This window comes from Schistocerca gregaria, chromosome 7 (assembly GCF_023897955.1).
Source record: "Schistocerca gregaria isolate iqSchGreg1 chromosome 7, iqSchGreg1.2, whole genome shotgun sequence".
In the NCBI taxonomy this organism is placed as follows: domain Eukaryota; kingdom Metazoa; phylum Arthropoda; class Insecta; order Orthoptera; family Acrididae; genus Schistocerca; species Schistocerca gregaria.
Window position 1 is genome coordinate 534,567,003 of NC_064926.1, and position 19,696 is coordinate 534,586,698.

General features: G+C 38.3%; 1 protein-coding gene across 5 annotated transcripts in view; it reads left to right on the forward strand.

Moving 5' to 3' along the window:
- LOC126282028 (myotubularin-related protein 6) overlaps positions 1-19,696 on the forward strand; it is a 428,326-nt gene that overhangs the window by 309,873 nt on the left and 98,757 nt on the right. For all 5 annotated transcript variants that reach the window (XM_049981431.1, XM_049981432.1, XM_049981433.1 and 2 more), the window contains 3 exons: positions 9,108-9,233; positions 13,114-13,248; positions 17,265-17,397. In XM_049981431.1, the coding sequence (XP_049837388.1) occupies positions 9,108-9,233; positions 13,114-13,248; positions 17,265-17,397 (394 nt within the window). The remainder of the gene's footprint in view (positions 1-9,107; positions 9,234-13,113; positions 13,249-17,264; positions 17,398-19,696) is intronic.

The window sequence follows — 19,696 nt, forward strand, 5'->3', positions numbered from 1 at the left end:
CGAATATTCCACATCTTGTCTCTTGCAAAGAGATTGCAAATGCTGAAGTATCAATTTTGGTTAGTTTTAAAAGTTTTTCAGATCTGATCGTAAATGCATGAGATACGGGTAGCTTTTACTTCTGTCTCATGAACAAGGGTGAATCCCTACACAACCAACCAAAGAAATGCTCACTCTCATCTGATGTATTAGCTCTTCGAACAAATCTTTCAAACTATTTTATATACCCTGGAGCTGGAATGCGGCATAGCTTTCATATTACATCAGATGTCCTGTTTTAAATTATTATTGTCATGGAAAATAGTCCCCAACTTTAGTGTATTTGAAAGAAGTGTGCAGTTTTGTTTTACACTATTCCAATATATGACTTCATAGTGAATGACAGTTTTATGTTCTTTGTTTCTTCTCTCATGAGTGTAAATTAATATTCATTGTCATCAGCTTTGTATTGTTTCTGGTGATTAAGATTTTATCACCGTACATATTCCAAAGAAGGACATACCAAGTGAGGGTGGAGGAGGACTGCTGCTCCCTCATATTATTATTATTAGTAGTAGTAGTAGTAATAATAATAATAATTAGTAATAATAATAATAATAATAATAATTAGTAATAATAATAATAATAATAATAATAATAATAATAATAATAATAACAAATAAAAAAAATCACAAACAAAAGTCACATTGTGGTCCGCCAGACAGACATATTCAGTATCAGTTTGAAGAAAGCCAGAAAAATGGTTATTGACTAGTAGCAATGTACCAAGTCCATCTGTCATGAAAGTTATAAACTGTTCCTGATTCACCACAAAACTAACATGAGTTTCCATGCCATTGCTCATGTGTAGGTACACATTTGCTCTGAATTTGTTTTAATAGGTATATTTTGCAGAAAATAGCATGAAAGTATAATTTCTAGTGACATAATGAGTTGTGAGTTACTATATCTGTTGACTCTTTCTGAAAAAATACTAAATTTATGTTTAGAATCCATGATTGTTATCCTGAAAAATGAGGGAGAATTGTCTCTCATGCTAATACACTATGTGAAGACTTACGATGTGAATGATAAAAACCTTCAATTTTTACTCATTTATCAATAAAAAGATCCGCACTTTGTAATTATATTTTTAATAATGCATTTAATTTGTTATTGAATTTGTCTGTTTGTGTAATTTTACTTTCATTGAAAACACTCTTTTCTCATAGATTTCCTCTTGCATAATTATGTGTACTTCCTTTATCTGCTTTTATCCGAACTGCATTTGGCATTTTGTACGTTTTATTAATGTCTCTTATTATTTTATTGACTGTTATTTGATCTACATATTATAATTTCATTGCATTTCATGTGTTTTTGTATAATTCCAACAATTTTACGTGACAGTGCACAGATTCTGATGGACATGTTTTCATTCTAGTGTGCATGGAAATACACTGATAGCCTAAACAAACAGCTACAAGGAAACTATCACATCCTTGTTGAGTGAGGCTTCCGTCCTGCGACCGCTTGCGGCCTGTTGGACTGGAATAGTTGGCAGCCAGGATGCCAGAAGTTTGCAGCCATCCTCTGTTGATGCCCTCAGGTTACTCAATGATTTCAGTTTGCCTCTTAAATCTTTCGTTGCTGCGTCCATGAATATCTCAACAGCATACGAGCTTCCTGAAGCAAGGTAGTGTGTCCACAGTCCTGGTGGTGCTCACATGTTGGCTGCATCCCTGGTGGAAACTATCACATTGTGGAGCCTGTAGCTGCTGTGGAAAATCGGTTTGGAACCTCGTCGGCAGAGGACTCGCTTTGCTGTCCATTAATGCACGTTACTCATGGTAAGTGCACTTGCAGAAGCTTCTCTTACTTGCCCTCTTCTTTTATTTTATTTTGGTTGACCTTGGTCGTCTTCCTTATAATATATTTTTTTATAACCGTTTGTGCAGAACATGTAGTGTAGCTCCCTCAGTTCTTGCTTGATGTTGTTTGTGTCACTTACCTGGTAGGCGTGGGCAGTCAGCATGTGCAGAATTTAATACAGCTCTCTGCTGCAGGTACTGATTTGTGCTGGTTGGCTTCCTGTACACTTTGTGTCCCAGTGTACCATCCATAGTTCTGTATATCTCCATGTCCAAAAATTATAATATGCCATTGTTTTCGGTTTCTTGGGTGCACTGTATAACCTTATACAGCCTATTTAAATGCTAAGGGGAGCTTCCCAACTCCTCCTTTCCATTTGGCCATCAAACAAATGTGATGTCTGCATACCCTAGCCAGCAATGGGGGCGTAACAGTGCAGAAGCTAGGGTGGTTTACTCAAAACCTTCCATGAAGATGTCTGCATTGACTGAGGAGAGCAAGGGAGCCCATTGGCAGTGCATCTAATTTATCATACTTTCCTTGCTGTAGACATCTTCATGGAAGCTTTTGAGCAAACACCCCTAGCTTTTACTCCGTTAAGCCCTTGTTGCTGGCTAGGGTATGTATCTGGCCACACAGGGAGGCAGAGATGGGAAGCTTACTTCAGCCTTTAAAGAGCCTGCATAAGAATACAGAGTTCACCAGTGAAATCAAACACAACAGTCGCTTCTGGACGTGGAAGTATATAGAACTGTGGATGGTCACTGAGACACACAGTGTACAGGAAGCCAGCCAACAAAAATCAGTACCTGCAAGCGGAGAGCAACCGTCACCCAGCTGATAAGTACTTAGTTCTGCACACGCCTACCAGATAGATGACCCTAACAATATCAGGGAAGAATCGAGATAGCTGCACTACATGTTCGGCACCAATAATTATGACAACAACATTATAAGAATGGCGACCACAGCCATCTGAAATAAAACAAGATAAGTGGACAAGGAATAGAAGCTTCTGCTAGTGCACTTACCATCAGTGAAAGGCTAGGCAACATCTGCCACAATCGAGGTTTCAGACCGATTTTCCACAGCAGCTACAGGATCTACAGCATTATAGGTTCCACCAAGGATGCAGTCAACAAACTAAATACTACGGGAGTATATGAACTATATTTTGAGTGCAGAGTTATCTGCATAAGGGAGACCAGTTAGGTCACAAGTAACAGAACATGAGTGCTATGTGCAATTAATACACATAATAAATTATTAATAGTGGAACACCACCATGACAGTGGGCAGCCTATCTTGTTCCAGGAAGCCCGTGTGCTGGTGAAAGTCATGGACGCAGCAAATAAAAATTGAGAAGCAATTGAAATTATTAAGCAACCTGACAACATCAATAGAGTTGATGGCTACAAACATTTGGCATCCTGGCTGCCAGCTATCCATGTCTAAAGGGCCACAAGTGTTCGCAGGGCAGAAGCCTCACTGGCAAGGACAACACAGCCTAAGCAAACAGCTACAGGGAAACTATAAATGTATTTCCACACACACCAGGAAGAAAAAGCCATGTGCATGCAAATAAGCAGATTGCCGTGAATCACTGACAATCCAGTTAGCATACCAGTAGCTTCTTTCTTACCCTTCCCCCTTCTGTCATGAGTAGCCTATTATATTCTGGGGCCAATAAAGTTTCAAAAATAAGACGTATATTGATACATTCATCTGCAGTAAATAGTCACCTTACCAAAACCATTCATCTGCAGTAAATAGTCACCTTACCAAAACCAGCCCTTTTGTTGAGAAAGGCCACTGTAATAAGGTTGAAATGTTGGTGTAAGTTTATAATTAAAGCATTTTATACATTGATGTGTTACAATACCCAGAAGAAATTTAATCATCATGACACCAGCTGTGGAATCCTGTGTTGTTAGATCTATTGTGATATGTGTAAATTTGATTTTGTTATTTGCGATTAGGTTTTTTTCCTAGTTTTGGTGTTACATTTAATTTCAATCCTCGGTTCAGTATATTTACCTTTTTCATTAAAATTGATTCCCGACAGATTTTACATGCTATTGAGAAAAACAAAGCTGCTAGGCATAACTTGTTTTTTCCTATAACTGTTACTATTGTGTTACCATTTCAACTGCCAGTCTTTAATCTGTTCACTTTTGTAAACTGTTTAATAACTTGCTCCTAGCATAATTGGGTCAAATTGCAATGGCAAGGCTGCTGTTATTTATTGAAGGTTTGCTAAACACAAATTCACATATAGTTACCATTTTTGTTTAAAGCAATCACAAAGTTCTCAAGCCATATGAGCATGTTCACAAATTGTGTAAGCTTGTTTATCTTATTATCCCTTCCTTTAGTCAAGTTGTGCCATAATTTTTCTCCCATATATGATTTAGTCTCTTCATTTTTTATGTGATACCCTCGTCTCAACTTCAGCATTCTTCAGTAGCATCACATTTCAAAATCTTCTATCCTATTCTTGTCCGAACTGTTATATAATTGTCTATATTTGATGCTAGGGGTTTTTTTAGACACTTTTCTTGCTGTTTTTGTTGTGCATTTTATAACATTTTTACTTCAGTTGTGTTAGTTACTTTTTTGTCTAAATACACTACCTGACAAAAAAAAGGGAAGCAGCCAGATAACATGGTCAGTTGTCAACGTATCTTCATACATACACACACCATTGACGGGCATGTAAATAATTAGGAGTCAAGATGCTTTATTGTTGTTTGTGTTTAGTGTTGTTATTGTATCATGGGATACACAGGTTGGGGAAAAATTGTGCCATGAAATTTTAACCCTGGATAGCTAATGCCAGTAGGAACCAAACTTACTAATGTTGTGTAGGTCAACAATGCACAATTTTTGAACTATGGAAGCTTGGCGCCACGCTTTGTGATTGGCAATGCAAGACCATGAATGCTTTGCCTGCTGGAGATCGTGATGTGTCCAAGGTGGCCCACACTCTCGGTGGTAGTGTGCCAGCCTTCCACTCTGAGGACCTGGGGGCGAATCCGCTGGGATCCCGACACATCCATTGAAGTTTCATGATAAGACATACTGGTAACAAACTCGTTGCACACAGAAAGTCTTTTACAAATTGTGTTCACCCTGAAAAGGGCCTTATTTGTAGCTAGGACATTGTTTACATAAAGCAGGTGCTCGAACTGGCAACCCTCTAACATGACACTAGCTTGGTAATGTCGAACAATGTTTCGCCAAACACTATCTAAGATTTCTGCCATTGCTCTGATGTGATTGGTGGCATGTTGAATGCGATCCATTAATTCATCTTCATTTCTAGGTGGTTTGCGCCCGGGTGGGTGAACTAGAACCTTGAAGAATCCCCGTAGGAAAAGTTCGGTGGCAAGAGGTCTAGTGATTGAGAGGGCCAGGTGTTGTAAGCACCTCTGCCAATTACATGGCTGTCGAAGTGTTCATTAAAATATTGGTGTTACGTGCGGTCACCCCATCATGCTGCAACCACATGCATAGCCCTATTTCCAGGGCAACATTTTCCAGCAGGCCAGGTAGAGTTTTTGCAAAAAGTGAAGGTAATTTGCTCTGGTAAGTCGAGGAGGTAGATGGACCAGCCCAATTGGCTGGTCACCCGCAGTACATGCAAATTTTTAGCGAAAATCGTTCCTGGTTTCTGTGGATGTAAGTGACGTGAGGATTTCCCCTTGCCCAGTAATGAATGTTTAGTGTTGCAAAGGCCATCCCAATGGAAGGTGCAATCATTGGTAAACAACAGAATGGCGGGGAAGTTCGGATCTCGTGCATCACGTCATGGAAATCATGTAGTCCGCCACAGGATTTAGTTCTTTGACAGATTGGAAACTAAATGGATGTTAGCTGTCATCCCGCAAAACCTCCCAGTCTAACTGATGAGTGACCCCCATGTTGTGTCCAGCCACTTGAGTACTTGTCATAGGTGTTTCTTCGAAGCGTTCAAGAACACACTCTTCAAATGCAACATCCCATTGTTCAAGGTCTTTCAGCATCACCATGATACCCCACTAATGAGCCTGTTTCACCAAGATGCGGGTGGATTGCTGTAAAAGTTTGCGGTTCGTGGTTGGTGTCTTGCTGGGTACCATTCCCCATACAACTGTCAAGCTTCATGCGTATTACTGTCGGCTAGTCCATAAACAAAAACGGTACCTCATTGCTCTTCAAGACAATACTGTGCCACCATGCTTACTGTATGACTAAATCACAGGTGACGTGTGCGCTCCGAAGAGAACCGTACATGTGAATGCCTTTGATATGACGTGGAGACAAACAGCTTGACCTATTCGACACGTGCATATCACATTGGGGCAGTGACAGGGCAAGTGACATTTGTATGTGTGAACGAATGACCATAGCACTGCCCACCAACCCACAAATGGGAACAGGGCAATCCCACGGCTGCTCGGAGCGCGTGGTACCAAGTTTCTGTAGTTTAGAAATGCTATGTTGTCAACCTACACAACACTAGTAATTTGGTTCCCACTGGCATCAGCTATCCAGGGTTAAAATTTTGTGACACAATTTTTCTCCACCCTGTATAAGTGGCATGAAAAGCATCAGATGTTGATTACTGTTAAGCCAACAGAGATGCTGCATACTCATGGGAGACAGCATCATCAACAAGTGACTAAGCATGAAATGAATCTCATTGTGGGTCTCCATGTGGCTGGCTGGTCAAATCATCTAATTTCCACATTTGTTCGCATTTAGATGTGACAGTGAGCCAATATTGGACTGCACAGTAATGTGAGTGCAGGCACATACATTATTGGGGTTGAGGTCGACCAAATCTGAGTACCACAAGGGAGGATCAGTGTATTGTGCACCAAGCACTTTGTAAACCCTCCATATTCGTGATGCCTCTGCTCTGACAATGAGCAGTGGATTCTCTGCAGTACTTCATCATTCTGTATCGTTGCTCTGAGCCTAGCAACAGCCAGGCAAGGGAACTACCTTCCACACGTAGGCCTCCATTAACATAAACGACTGCGTTTAGAGTGGTGCCATGACTGGGAAGTGTGGACTGCTGATGAATTGCATTGAATTGTGCTCAGTTATGAATTGCAGTTCTGCACTACCTGGCAATCATTATGAGTGAGTTTGGTGTCTTTCTGGGGGGAAGGGGAGTGTCCTTTTCTTCCAATGTTTTGGAGAGGCACAGCAGTATTACTCCTGGTGTCATGGTAAGGGAAGCAATCGATAATGACTTCAGGTCACAGCTGGTATTGATCAAGGGAACTCTGATGATGCAAGGGTATGTCATGGACATTCTGCATCCTTATGAGTATTCTCTCTTGTAAAAATACTGTAGTGCCATTTTTCAACTGGACATTGCTCATCCACACATGGTGCATGTCTCAGTGGACTGTCTGTGTATTGTTGTGTTATTGCTTTGGTCAGCAAGATCCACAGATCTACCTCTGATAGAATGTGTGCAGGACCTACTCAGTTTTCAACTCCATCTCAGCACAAGTATCCAGGATACCAACAACCAGTTACAACAGTTGTCGGTCAGCTTGCTACAGGAGAGGATACAACAGCTTTGTGGCGCCATTCTTAAATGAATCAGTGCACGCATCCAGGCCAAAGGGGTTGCAACATCGTACTAATAAGTGAAATTATACTGCCCCATAACCTTTGTCAATATGAATTGATTTTGTGATAATTGGAATAACATCATATACATTCTCAACACTTGAAGTTTCATTTTGTTTCCTCCTCTTTCTGAGTGCTTCACTTTTTTTTCACTCACCTGGTACTTTTAGTGTCTCATGCCCTAATCAAATTCTTTCAACATGTTCTGATGTGGTGCAACTACATCCCATTACCTTTGTTCTACTTTTGTTGGTATTCATCACATAACCTCCTTTGAAGGCACTATCCATTCTGTTCAAATCTCTTGCCAACTACTACTTCTCTTTCATATCCTTTGACTCTTATAACTGCTGTAAACATAGGTCTGCCTTTTAAGTATTCTGTATTGCCTCCTGTTTTTCCTACACTTACCTGTGATGCAAACTGATCTTCAGAGGGGTTGGCTTCTACCAGTCTTTCCACTCTTCAACTAATTCATCTCCATATTTTGCAACTGTGACTTGTTAAACTCTTCAGTGAATATTTAAACCTGTCAGCATGTCTTCTATGGAATTGGACTTATTAGATTCTGCTTGAAATATTAGGAAATTTTGCCTGTCTCGTGTAGTTATGAAATGGATGAATTTTGTTATGTTATATTCTCCCAAGGATTCCAATTTTTTCTGCATTGTGTGCTTTGTTTCAATGTTGGAGATATGATACTGTGAGAAAAATTTGACAGAACACTGAAAGGCTTGTATACTTTTCATGTGCTTCATCTCTTTTGTGTAGCCCTGCTATACATTCCTTCTATGTTTGGCATCCCTTCTTTGCTAAGTACTGGCATGCCGCCTGAGCTCTGATATTCATGCAGCCACTTCTCTTTTGTCCAAAGATTTTTTTTTTTTTTCCTATAGGCAGCACGTCTTTTTGCCTTTAGTCATGGATAACTCTATATCTTTGCATTTCTTCTCTAGCCATTTATGCTTTGCTGTGTTCTGTTTTCTATCAGTCTCGTCTGTTATCATTCACATATTTAGGAATTAATTATTATACAAACTTTATTTACTAAATATAACACACTTGATTGTCTTAAGAGACAAGGAATCCTATCATTGTATGCATAAGATGTGGAATGTACAAATATATTGTTGGCAACAAGTGCTATGTCAACAATAATGAATATGATTTTACACACTTCATAGTGTTGCAGAAAGTTGTTATTCTTTTTAAAAACTGATTTATCCCTTACAAAAATTTTGAGAACAGATTGTATCCATAAAACAGAACTGCTTCTTCATTTATTTTGTTTATTTATTAAACTCTTATGTTGTTACTTGAGAGTGGCAACATAACCAAAATCACAATCCTAAATAAATAACTTTAATAACAGCTCAGGTGGTACATGTCGTTTCCCTGATAAGTTTAAAATTTTGATTTGATTTATTCCACCTGGGCAAAACAACAACTTATTCTATATTTTTTTGGATCCTTATCATGTATTTATGTTCTTTTGGCATGTTTCACAACCTCTGAGTAAAGGTCTATGGATCACACATTGTATATAACCTAACAAAAGATTTTCAAACTGTGAAACATATTGTAATTATTTGGTGGGCTGTTGAAACTGTGTCCATATGTTACAGGTGTGTGATACCTATCCACGATCTCTGTACGTGCCAGCATCAGCGTCTACTTCAATGCTAATTGGTAGCTCCAAGTTCAGAAGCAAAGGTCGGCTCCCAGTGCTCACGTATCTTCACCATAACAAGGTAATAACATAGTACTCCTTAAGATGAACATTCAAAATGATAATAAATATATATTTTTGTATGTGTGAGTTGTTAGCTTTTTGATAAGGTGAACACGGTTTTCAGAATTTTGCAACACTGAGAATGTAATTAGAAAATTACAAGGAGACATTATGATTTGCCAGTATGTCCATTAGGAAGTGAAATAGTAAATACTACTGTTAGACAAGTGAGAAAGTACAATAAAAACTATCCCAGCTTTAGAAACTGGTAGTTCCTTATTCAGGAAAGAAACAAGGTGTGAAAGGAAGGGCAGATAACACAGACCCCAGGATCTGAGAGGAAGGGAGGATAATGATGAAAGGGAGGCCTCAGAGAGCACATAATGATTATGATTTTAGCAAATTACCTCATTCATGGAGATTGGTAAGAACATTTAGGAGAGGACGAATTTCTCAGAACCCATCAGATATGATAAAGAAGAGAGACAAAGGTGGAAGAAAATGTGTGTAAGAAATTGGGGTTGGAAGAGGATAAAATGAAGGGTAGAGTAAGAACCAAACATAGTTATGAAAGTAGAAAAGATGATTTTTGATTTTGTTTGGGGGGGGGGGGGGGAGTAATAAAATAGGATCTCAAATAATTAGTATTTGGTGGGGTATAAATAGATGAGGAGGATGAGGAGCGGGGGCAGGGGAGGGGGATAATATATGTAAAATGCAACACAGTGAATGTATCAACTAGTAAAACACATAGTGCTTTCACATGTTGCTATTTCTTTAACGATGTAGCTTTTTGCCAGTGGGGGGCAGGAATTGTAAATGGTCATACAAGTTGTAAATGGACATACACATCTTTGTGTATGATGTAGGAAAAGAGGAAAATAAGTATCTAAAGCATGTTATTCATGTGAGATATTTCCACTCTTAGAGCTTTTGCAAGTAATATGTGTTGTGTAAACACTACCAAGAGTCAGCTCAACTCCGGCAGTGTCAGAGAGTGGGGCAAGATCTCAAATAGTCACAGTCTGCCAGTTTAAATCTCTCGTATAGGCAGCAACCTCCATGTTTCAACAGCTACTCATTGTAGCTATCAGAAAAGAAAAACTGTACTGGCAGTGTCAGGAGAGCTGAGAGTATTTGGAGAATGCTGAGCAGCTATATTGCGTCCTATATTTGTGCCATATTTCATAGTTTCTACACTACCATATCTTCATAATATATTTTGCTGTGCTAATGCACACATTAAATAAGAGTACCTATGCAACTGTGTGTTTTAGGTACAATATGTGTCCGTGCATGGCAATATTTATCTTTAGCAAACAGCAGTAAACAACGCACTGCATGACAATAAGTGCTTTTCCATTGTTTAAACAACTGCCACATGACCGTTTCCATTGTTATCAGGCAGCCTGTTCCATGTAAATCTGAAACAAACTCAGTTTTTTTATGGTAATTGCTGTTCATCAACAAAACAAATTAAGAGAAATTTGTAAAAGAGATCTCAGAGAAATGAAAGAAACATTTGTTGTCATTAAAATAAGAATTAGAATTAATTGAAAGATTTTAGAAGGGAGAAACTGCTGCAAAACTAAAGGCTGCTTATGGTACTAGAATGCAGACTGTTTGGGACATTAAAAAGAGTAAGCAAAAAATAAAGAATTTTATCAGGAAATGTGGTTCTAGTTCTGGAGCATCTGCATGAAAAAGCATTAAGAGATCCACATTTGGTGAATTAGATGCTGTTCTTTTGCAGTGGTTTAGCTGAAAATGAGCAGAAGGTGTCATTGTTTCAGGTATGATGTGTGCTGAAAAACCTAAATTTTTTCATGTAGCACTAAGGTTAGAGGGAGAGTGTAATGCCTCATCTGTATGGCTGACCAAATTCAAATGATGTCACAGGATTCGTGAACGTACGGTGTGAGGAGAGCGGCTTAGTTCAAATGTTGCAGCAGCTGATTACATCTGGGAGAGTTACAGAAATTTGTGGAAGAAGAGACTTTTACACCAAATGAAATTTATAATGCAGATGAAAGTGGTCTTTATAAAAATGTCTACCAACCAGGATCTTGCTTTTAAGAGAGTTCATGCTCCTTGTTGTCTAAAGAACGCGTTACAATTTTGTGCACTGCTAATCCTTATGGGAACCACAAAGTGGAACTAGTGTTCTAGTGATTGGAAAATAAAAGAAAATCCCGAGCTCTCAAGGATATGAAAGCTAAGGATCTTCCAGTGCATTTTTACAACCAAAAAGGAGCTTAGATGCATAGTGAAATTTTGAAAACATGACTCCACACACATTTTGTACCACAAATTTGGTGGTTTCTACAAAAGGAAAGGACTACCACAGAAGACTGTTTTATTGCTTGAAAATGTCCCTTCATGTCCAAATGAGAGGATTCTCATACATGATGATGGTAACTAAGTTTTTACATCCTCACATTACTGCCACTATACAGCCATTGGACCAAGGCATAACTGCATCAGTCCACTGAGAATGGTAGTTAGTGAGGATGATTTAGTGACGTGCTGGAAGAAGTTAACAATTCTAGGTGCTATACACAGGACTTCTGATTCCTATCAGGAAGTCAAGCCATATAAACTAGTTCGATTATAGAATAAAGTGATTTTTAAGGTTTTGTTGATGAAGAAAAAACAGCTGCACAACTAATGAATCTGGCAATGGGTTTATATGGTTTTAAATATGTTGAAGGAAGGAAAAAAATCTTGAATGGGTGTCTGAAGATGAACACATGTGAGAACGGCTTCTGGTACGTGAGTGATGCTGAAATTGGCAGCTACTTCATAATAGAACAGAAGAGGACAGTGAATGTGAAAGTGGTGATGAAGACAGTGACCTTGACAGTCATTGTACCAAATTGCACACTGTTAATATCCTTCTAGATTTTATGGGCCAAGGGGTATTTTAGCACAAGGAAGTTATTACTGCAAGAAAAATTTGAAATGCTGTGTGAAAAATTGTAGTTCCTCTTGGAAGCAGACCAACATCACAGACTATTTGGAGAAATAGACAGGCCTACAGTACATGTGCACAGAACTTGGATAAACCTTCAAACAAAGGAAAGTAACATGATCCTAAAACAGCTTGAACACCTCGAATTAATTTATGAGCATAACATGATGTCGTAGGAGCGACGATGTATACAACATAATCTGTTACTAAAAAATCATCCATAAAATACTTGAAAATGGTCCAAGGCCAAAATTGTACAATCGTATAGAAAATAAAGAGAATGACAGCTGAAGGCTTCAAGAAATCATTAAAAGAATATATATTTGAAAATATCGCAATTATTCATGCAACTTGTCCTCAACATTACCCCTAATTATTGGGAGTATACTGCATTTAGCTTCCAAGAAGAGAAGAGGTATGTAATTTTTGACATATTTTCCATTTTTAAAATTTAAATATGTCCCCATCAGTACAATGTGTTTTTTCAGTGATCTATAACAGAATAACTAAATTTTTATGGGCCACACATTTTGTACCTCCTGTGCATTCTTTCTTTGTTGCTGTCTGTTCTGTACAATTCGTGCTACTAACTTCACTCTGGTGTCTGATGCCTAGGACTTTGACTGTTCTCTGTCTATTTAGATGACTAACATTTACACCTATTCCTGCGTTACTATGTTTGCTTGTAGTTGTGATAATGGACAACTGTACTATTTCACTACATAATCTTGAGTAGTATCACTATTGTTTCATCTGATAAGATGAAAGGAAAGTTTGATGCTGTTATGTTATCTTCGTATATGCTTGAAACTGCTACTGACTGGAAGTAGAAAAGTTTGTGTATTAATGTATCAAAAATTAAGACTATGTTAGTAATAACATTTGTACTGAAGTAATTGTCATTTCACTCCCATTGGATTTGTTTCAGGCTGCCATTTGTCGATGCAGTCAACCGCTTTCAGGCTTCAGTGCACGCTGTCTCGAGGATGAACAATTGCTCAACTCCATTCTGAGAACAAATCCCAACTCGTCTTACATGTGTGTTGTGGACACGAGGCCCAGGGTGAGCTCCATTCCGTGCATCAAGTTGGGACTATGCGGACCGTGCGGGGTAAAGTAGCTGCTGCCGGCATGATAGCCGGCGTCGGAATCGTGATGCACTTCTCCCTCTTCTGCAGTTTGGATCCACACTCTTATGTGTCTTTTGCCCTGTGTTCTGATGCTTTCCAACTTGATGAAATGTGGAATGACGTCCTCCAGAACTTGATCTGTAAAAGTTTGGCATTTTGTTTTCATCTTTATCGGAGTAATATATCATCTAGTATTCCAACGATCTTTGAATTAAGAATGATGGCTGAACCTCACTGATATGTACATTGCTTAGTAAGGGCATGGAAATGATACATTATATTCCTATCTGTGACAAAGCTGATATCTTGCAGCATCTCTCAGTGTGCATAGATACAGCATGCTAAGTGTTGCAATACAAACTCACTTTAAGTCAAAAGAAATGGGAAGGGTAGTGGGGCACTGTAAGAAAATGAGCAGACTGTGCATAGGTTAAATTGTGAAACTAAGCAGAGGAAACGTGAAAATCTTATAGAACTGGATTCTTGAGCTAGGTGCGCCGAGGAGTGGTGTCCACAATAGGGGAAAGGGCATAAATGTTAATTTGCCTTCAGAAATTAAGGTAATACTGATACTGTGGAAACTATTGATTTATATATTGTATTATTTGAGATTAGTATAGCATTCAGAATTTCCTGGAGGTTTTGGAACTGCAATATAATTAGTGCAGTGGTGATGTGGAATGTATGAATGGAGGCACTCTTGTTGGTAGATGTAGCCTCTGGAATGGTATTACATGCTGGATTTAGCCATTGTTGATGTATGTCAGAATATGTTACTCCAATGATTATACTTTCCATTTAGATAAAAGGGACATACCTCATTTTTTGTGATGCTGCACAAAAGCTTAAATGGATCTCAAACATGCTTATTTGGGGAAATCAGACTTCTATGAAGCTAGATTTTATATGTACAGGAAAGTAAATCTTTAAACATGGAAACAGAAAAGATTGTAACAACTACAGCGGTATCTCTTTAACCAGCGTTGTGGGTAAAATCTTCTCAGGTATTGTTGAAAGGAAAGTGCAAGTATTAGTTGAGGACCAATTGGATGAAAATCAGTGTGGGTTTAGGCCTCTTAGAGATTGTCAGGACCAGATCTTTAGCATACGGCAAATAATGGAGAAGTGTTATGAGTGGAACAGGAAACTGTATCTATGCTTTATAGATCTAGAAAAGGCATATGACCGGGTTCCTACGAGAAAGTTATTGTCTGTTCTACAAGATTATGGAATAGGAGGCAAACTTTTGCAAGCAATTAAAGGTCTTTACATGGATAGTCAGGCAGCAGTTAGAGTTGACGGTAAATTGAGTTCATGGTTCAGAGTAGTTTCGGGCGTAAGACAAGGCTGCAACCTGTCTCCACTGTTGTTCATATTATTTATGGATCATATGTTGAAAACAATAGACTGGCTGGGTGAGATCAAGATATGTGAACACAAAATAAGCAGTCTTGCATATGCGGATGACTTAGTTGTGATGGCAGATTTGATTGAAAGTTTGCAAAGTAATATTTCAGAGCTAGATCAGAAATGTAAGGACTATGGTATGAAGATTAGCGTCTCCAAAACGTAAGTAATGTCAGTGGGAAAGAAATATAAACGGATTGAGTGCCAAATAGGAGGAACAAAGTTAGAACAGGTGGACAGTTTAAAGTACTTAGGATGCATATTCTCACAGGATGGCAACATAGTGAAAGAACTGGAAGCGAGGTGTAGCAAAGCTAATGCAGTGAGCGCGCAGCTACGATCTAGTCTCTTCTGCAAGAAGGAAGTCAGTGCCAAGACTAAGTTATCTGTGCACCGTTCAATCTTTCGACCAACTTTGTTGTATGGGAGTGAAAGCTGGGTGGATTCAGGTTACCTTATCAACAAGGTTGTGGTTACGGATATGAAAGTAGCTAGGATGATTGCAGGTACTAGTAGATGGGAACAATGGCAGGAGGGTGTCTACAATGAGGAAATCAAAGAAAAACTGGGAATGAACTCTATAGATGTAGCAGTCAGGATGAACAGGCTTAGATGGTGGGGTTATGTTACACGCATGGGAGAAGCAAGGTTACCAAAGAGACTCATGGGTTCAGCAGTAGAGGGTAGGAGGAGTCGGGGGAGACCAAGGAGAAGGTACCTGGATTTGGTTAAGAATGATTTTGAAGTAATAGGTTTAACATCAGAAGAGGCACCAATGTTAGCACTGAATAGGGGATCATGGAGGAATTTTATAAGGGGGCTATGCTCCAGACTGAACGCTGAAAGGCATAATCAGTCTTAGATGATGATGATGAGGAGGAGGAGGAGGAGGAAAGTAAATTATCATATTCTGTCTGTAAAAGTGTCATCCTCCGTGCCTACTCACAGAATCTGATACAGCTGATAGAATAAAATTATGGCTTTGATTCAATGCATTCAGCTACTACAGTGATTTGGCTTTGAACTTAAACAGCTTGTGTCTCTCCTGATTCTGCCATCTCTTTTATTGCAAACATACAGCTGCATAATGTTCTTCTGTTTACTCACACCCACTGTCCTGTCATATTGATTACTCTGTACAACATGTATTTTCACACCTGCATCATAAAATTGTTATGGATTAAAGTAACTGTATTTAGTCTCTGTTGTGTTATTTCTCTTCTCTTGTCCAATGGTGAAAATGTCTTCGAATGTCTTAATTGTGCACTGTTTCTGGCAGATGCTACCAAAAGAAACCTTTTCAATTGTTCTCCCTGCCCTATCTCGTGTTTTTTTACCTCTGAATGGGATCAAAACTAGCCACTGAGTTGCCCATCATTGAGCAAGAAGTATTCAATTTTTTAAGCTCAAAAAAGAAAGTGAAGTGAAAAATGTATTGAGAAACTGCAGTAGATATACATTCCAAGGGTACTTCGACATAAATAACTGGGATTTAAGTGTAAGAAATAAAAGAAAGAAAATTATTGTCGATACAGATAGGATGACAAATATGGAACCAAAGTGTGTCAGATGTAAAAGGTTTGACACTATTAACATTATAATTTGTTTAATATTGTAAATATGAATCTTTGTTTTTGTGTTGTGTGCATCATAAGTAATGCTGTTAATAAGCAGTGTCTAGTTTTACTTGGTGTATAGCCATAACTTTCTTAGATTTTACCAACCTCTTGATTGAAGCATTATTATCTTATCAGGTGTGTATTTTCAAGCTGTTGGAATGAAGTCATGAGGAAAGCGAACGGGGAATTATTTGTAACAATATATTTATTTCAAAAACTATTTCCATTTTTTCACCTTGTGAAGTGTGACAGTCAATCTGAAACTAGGAGATAAATTCACAAGTATGAGTTCTGAGATCACTATTTATGTAATGACATAGCAGGTATCATTGGTTTGATTTTTTAAAAAATAATCGTGGTTAGTGTAAATAATGAAGCGCCAACTGGTGATTCTGGTACTTCATATTGTAATAAATTATGCACTGGAATAAATAAAATAAAATAAAATGATTATTCTAATAGGCAGTCTTTATGTTGCCTTGCTCCATTGTAATATTCCATAATAGGGTAAGTCAACAGAATTGATGGACATACTTAATAAGTATCCATTTCAAAACAAAGTTACCTTGATTACTCAACTGCTTGCCAGGATTGCAAAATTTTCTGAAGTAAATTGTAGAAAACATCATGTGTTCCTTGTTGTATTATGCTCTTAGTGCATGCATTAAATGTTCCAATTAAAGCACTGCATGTAGCTAGTCATATTCTTAGTGCATCTTTTTCTATATCTCCTGCTCTATGTCAAAGTTGCACACTGCATGAAAGTTGGAAAGCCTTAAAGAAAAGAAAGATATTTCTGTGTCATTGCATGTGGCCCCACATTTACAGATGTTGTTGTACCGTTTGGGATAATTGTAACTATTTACATCGAAAATGTGTGTCTATTGTTGGAACTTTATTCATTTGTATCTTAATGATTGCAGATTAATGCTATGGCTAACCGAGCTGCAGGAAAAGGGTATGAAAATGAAAACAACTATGAGAATATCAAATTCCATTTCTTTGGAATTGACAATATACATGTTATGAGGAGTAGCCTGGTTAAACTAATTGAAAGTGAGTTTGCTATCTTAATTAGTGATATTTATTATATAATGATATATAACGTTCTGCATTATAAATATAGTGGCTCTTCCTTTGCAGACATACAGTGATAACTTACTAATAGAGTTGTATATTTTAATGATAATAACAAGAATTTTCCCAATATAGAAACCATTCATATTAGCCCAGCCACCATTACAGTGTGCAGTACTCTAGGAGTAATTAATGTTAAACAGTGAGACGATTGCAAATATGCTAATATGTTAAGACTTTGCCATCTGCATGTCTTGTACAAATGTATGTGCTTGGCAGCGCTAATTCAGATTACTTGCCTTGTTGCCAGCTGTTCTTGACATTATTGGGAGATATAAATTGTTAAGTTTCACTAATCTCATCGTTAGTTCTCATAAGTTCTTAACCCTGTTCCCCTACTTTCATGAACTTTCAAAGATATGCATACATAAATAAATACAAAATTTGTTTGTTTCATGTATTTATTTATTTATTTGCATTGTCTTTGGTACTTAGTATTTCTCTTTCATTTGATATGCAGCAAAACAGTCTCCAAGATGTAACGCAACTCCACAAGACTTGCACATTAAATTTGTTGTTCTTCTTTTTTTGCTTTTGGAACATACATGGCAGTTTCTTCATTTTCGTTTATTCAGTTGCTTTATGTGACCGGAAAGTCTGTCAACCAGATCATGATGAGACGTATGTGATGTAGTGGCAAACTCCAAGTTTTGCTCAGAAGCAGGTACATGTCTTTTATTCACTAATGAGACACTTTCAATACAAAATCGTGAAATTGGAGACCCTTGTGTTCTGTATTGAAATATTGACATGTACGGAATGCATCAAATAATGTGCAGTTAGAGAGATACATGCAAATGTTTTTTGACCATTTTATAGTTTTTTTGTATATAGGATAATAACTCAAATATTAGTCTGCCCGATTCACTCCTTTCATGTATTTATTGTAGTCCAGTACACTTTCAGGTTTTTTTAATTGTGTAATTGGTTTTTCTATGTTTTCTTGGAGTGTCAGTCAAAGTGGCATTATGTATTGTAGAGATCATTCGTATCGTTTTAGTTTTCGAAGCTCTCCATACCTGTGCGAGTACTTCACCTTTTTCTTTGATGACAAGCTTCACACACATTGACTTTGCGCACTTTAAATTTTCCGTAAATCCTCTTATTTTGCTGTATTGTTCCACAAACTCGAATTTTCTTTTCAGGTAATTTCTCTGCAAGTTCTACACTGTTATAATAATTGCCCATTGTCGCACGAAGTAATGGCCGCTATCGACAGGGGATCTCAAGTTGATTCCGTATTTCTAGATTTCCGGAAAGCTTTTGACACCGTTCCTCACAAGCGACTTCTAATCAAGCTGCGGAGCTATGGGGTATCGTCTCAGTTGTGCGACTGGATTCGTGATTTCCTGTCAGGAAGGTCGCAGTTCGTAGTTCGTAGTAATAGACGGCAAATCATCGAGTAAAACTGAAGTGATATCAGGTGTTCCCCAGGGAAGCGTCCTGGGACCTCTACTGTTCCTGATCTATATAAATGACCTGGGTGACAATCTGAGCAGTTCTCTTAGGTTGTTCGCAGATGATGCTGTAATTTACCGTCTAGTAAGGTCATCCGAAGACCAGTATCAGCTGCAAAGCGATTTAGAAAAGATTGCTGTATGGTGTGTCAGGTGGCAGTTGACGCTAAATAACGAAAAGTGTGAGATGATCCACATGAGTTCCAAAAGAAATCCGTTGGAATTCGATTACTCGATAAATAGTACAATTCTCAAGGCTGTCAATTCAACTAAGTACCTGGGTGTTAAAATTACAAACAACTTCAGTTGGAAGGACCACATAGATAATATTGTCGGGAAGGCGAGCCAAAGGTTGCGTTTCATTGGCAGGACACTTAGAAGATGCAACAAGTCCACTAAAGAGACAGCTTACACTACACTCGTTCGTCCTCTGTTAGAACATTGCTGCGCGGTGTGGGATCCTTACCAGGTGGGATTGACGGAGGACATCGAGAGGGTGCAAAGAAGGGCAGCTCGTTTTGTATTATCGCGTTATAGAGGAGAGAGTGTGACAGATATGATACACGAGTTGGGATGGAAGTCATTACAGCATAGACGTTTTTCGTCGCGGCGAGAGCTTTTTACGAAATTTCAGTCACCAACTTTCTCTTCCGAATGCGAAAATATTTTGTTGAGCCCAACCTACATAGGTAGGAATGATCATCAAAATAAAATAAGAGAAATCAGAGCTCGAACAGAAAGGTTTAGGTGTTCGTTTTTCC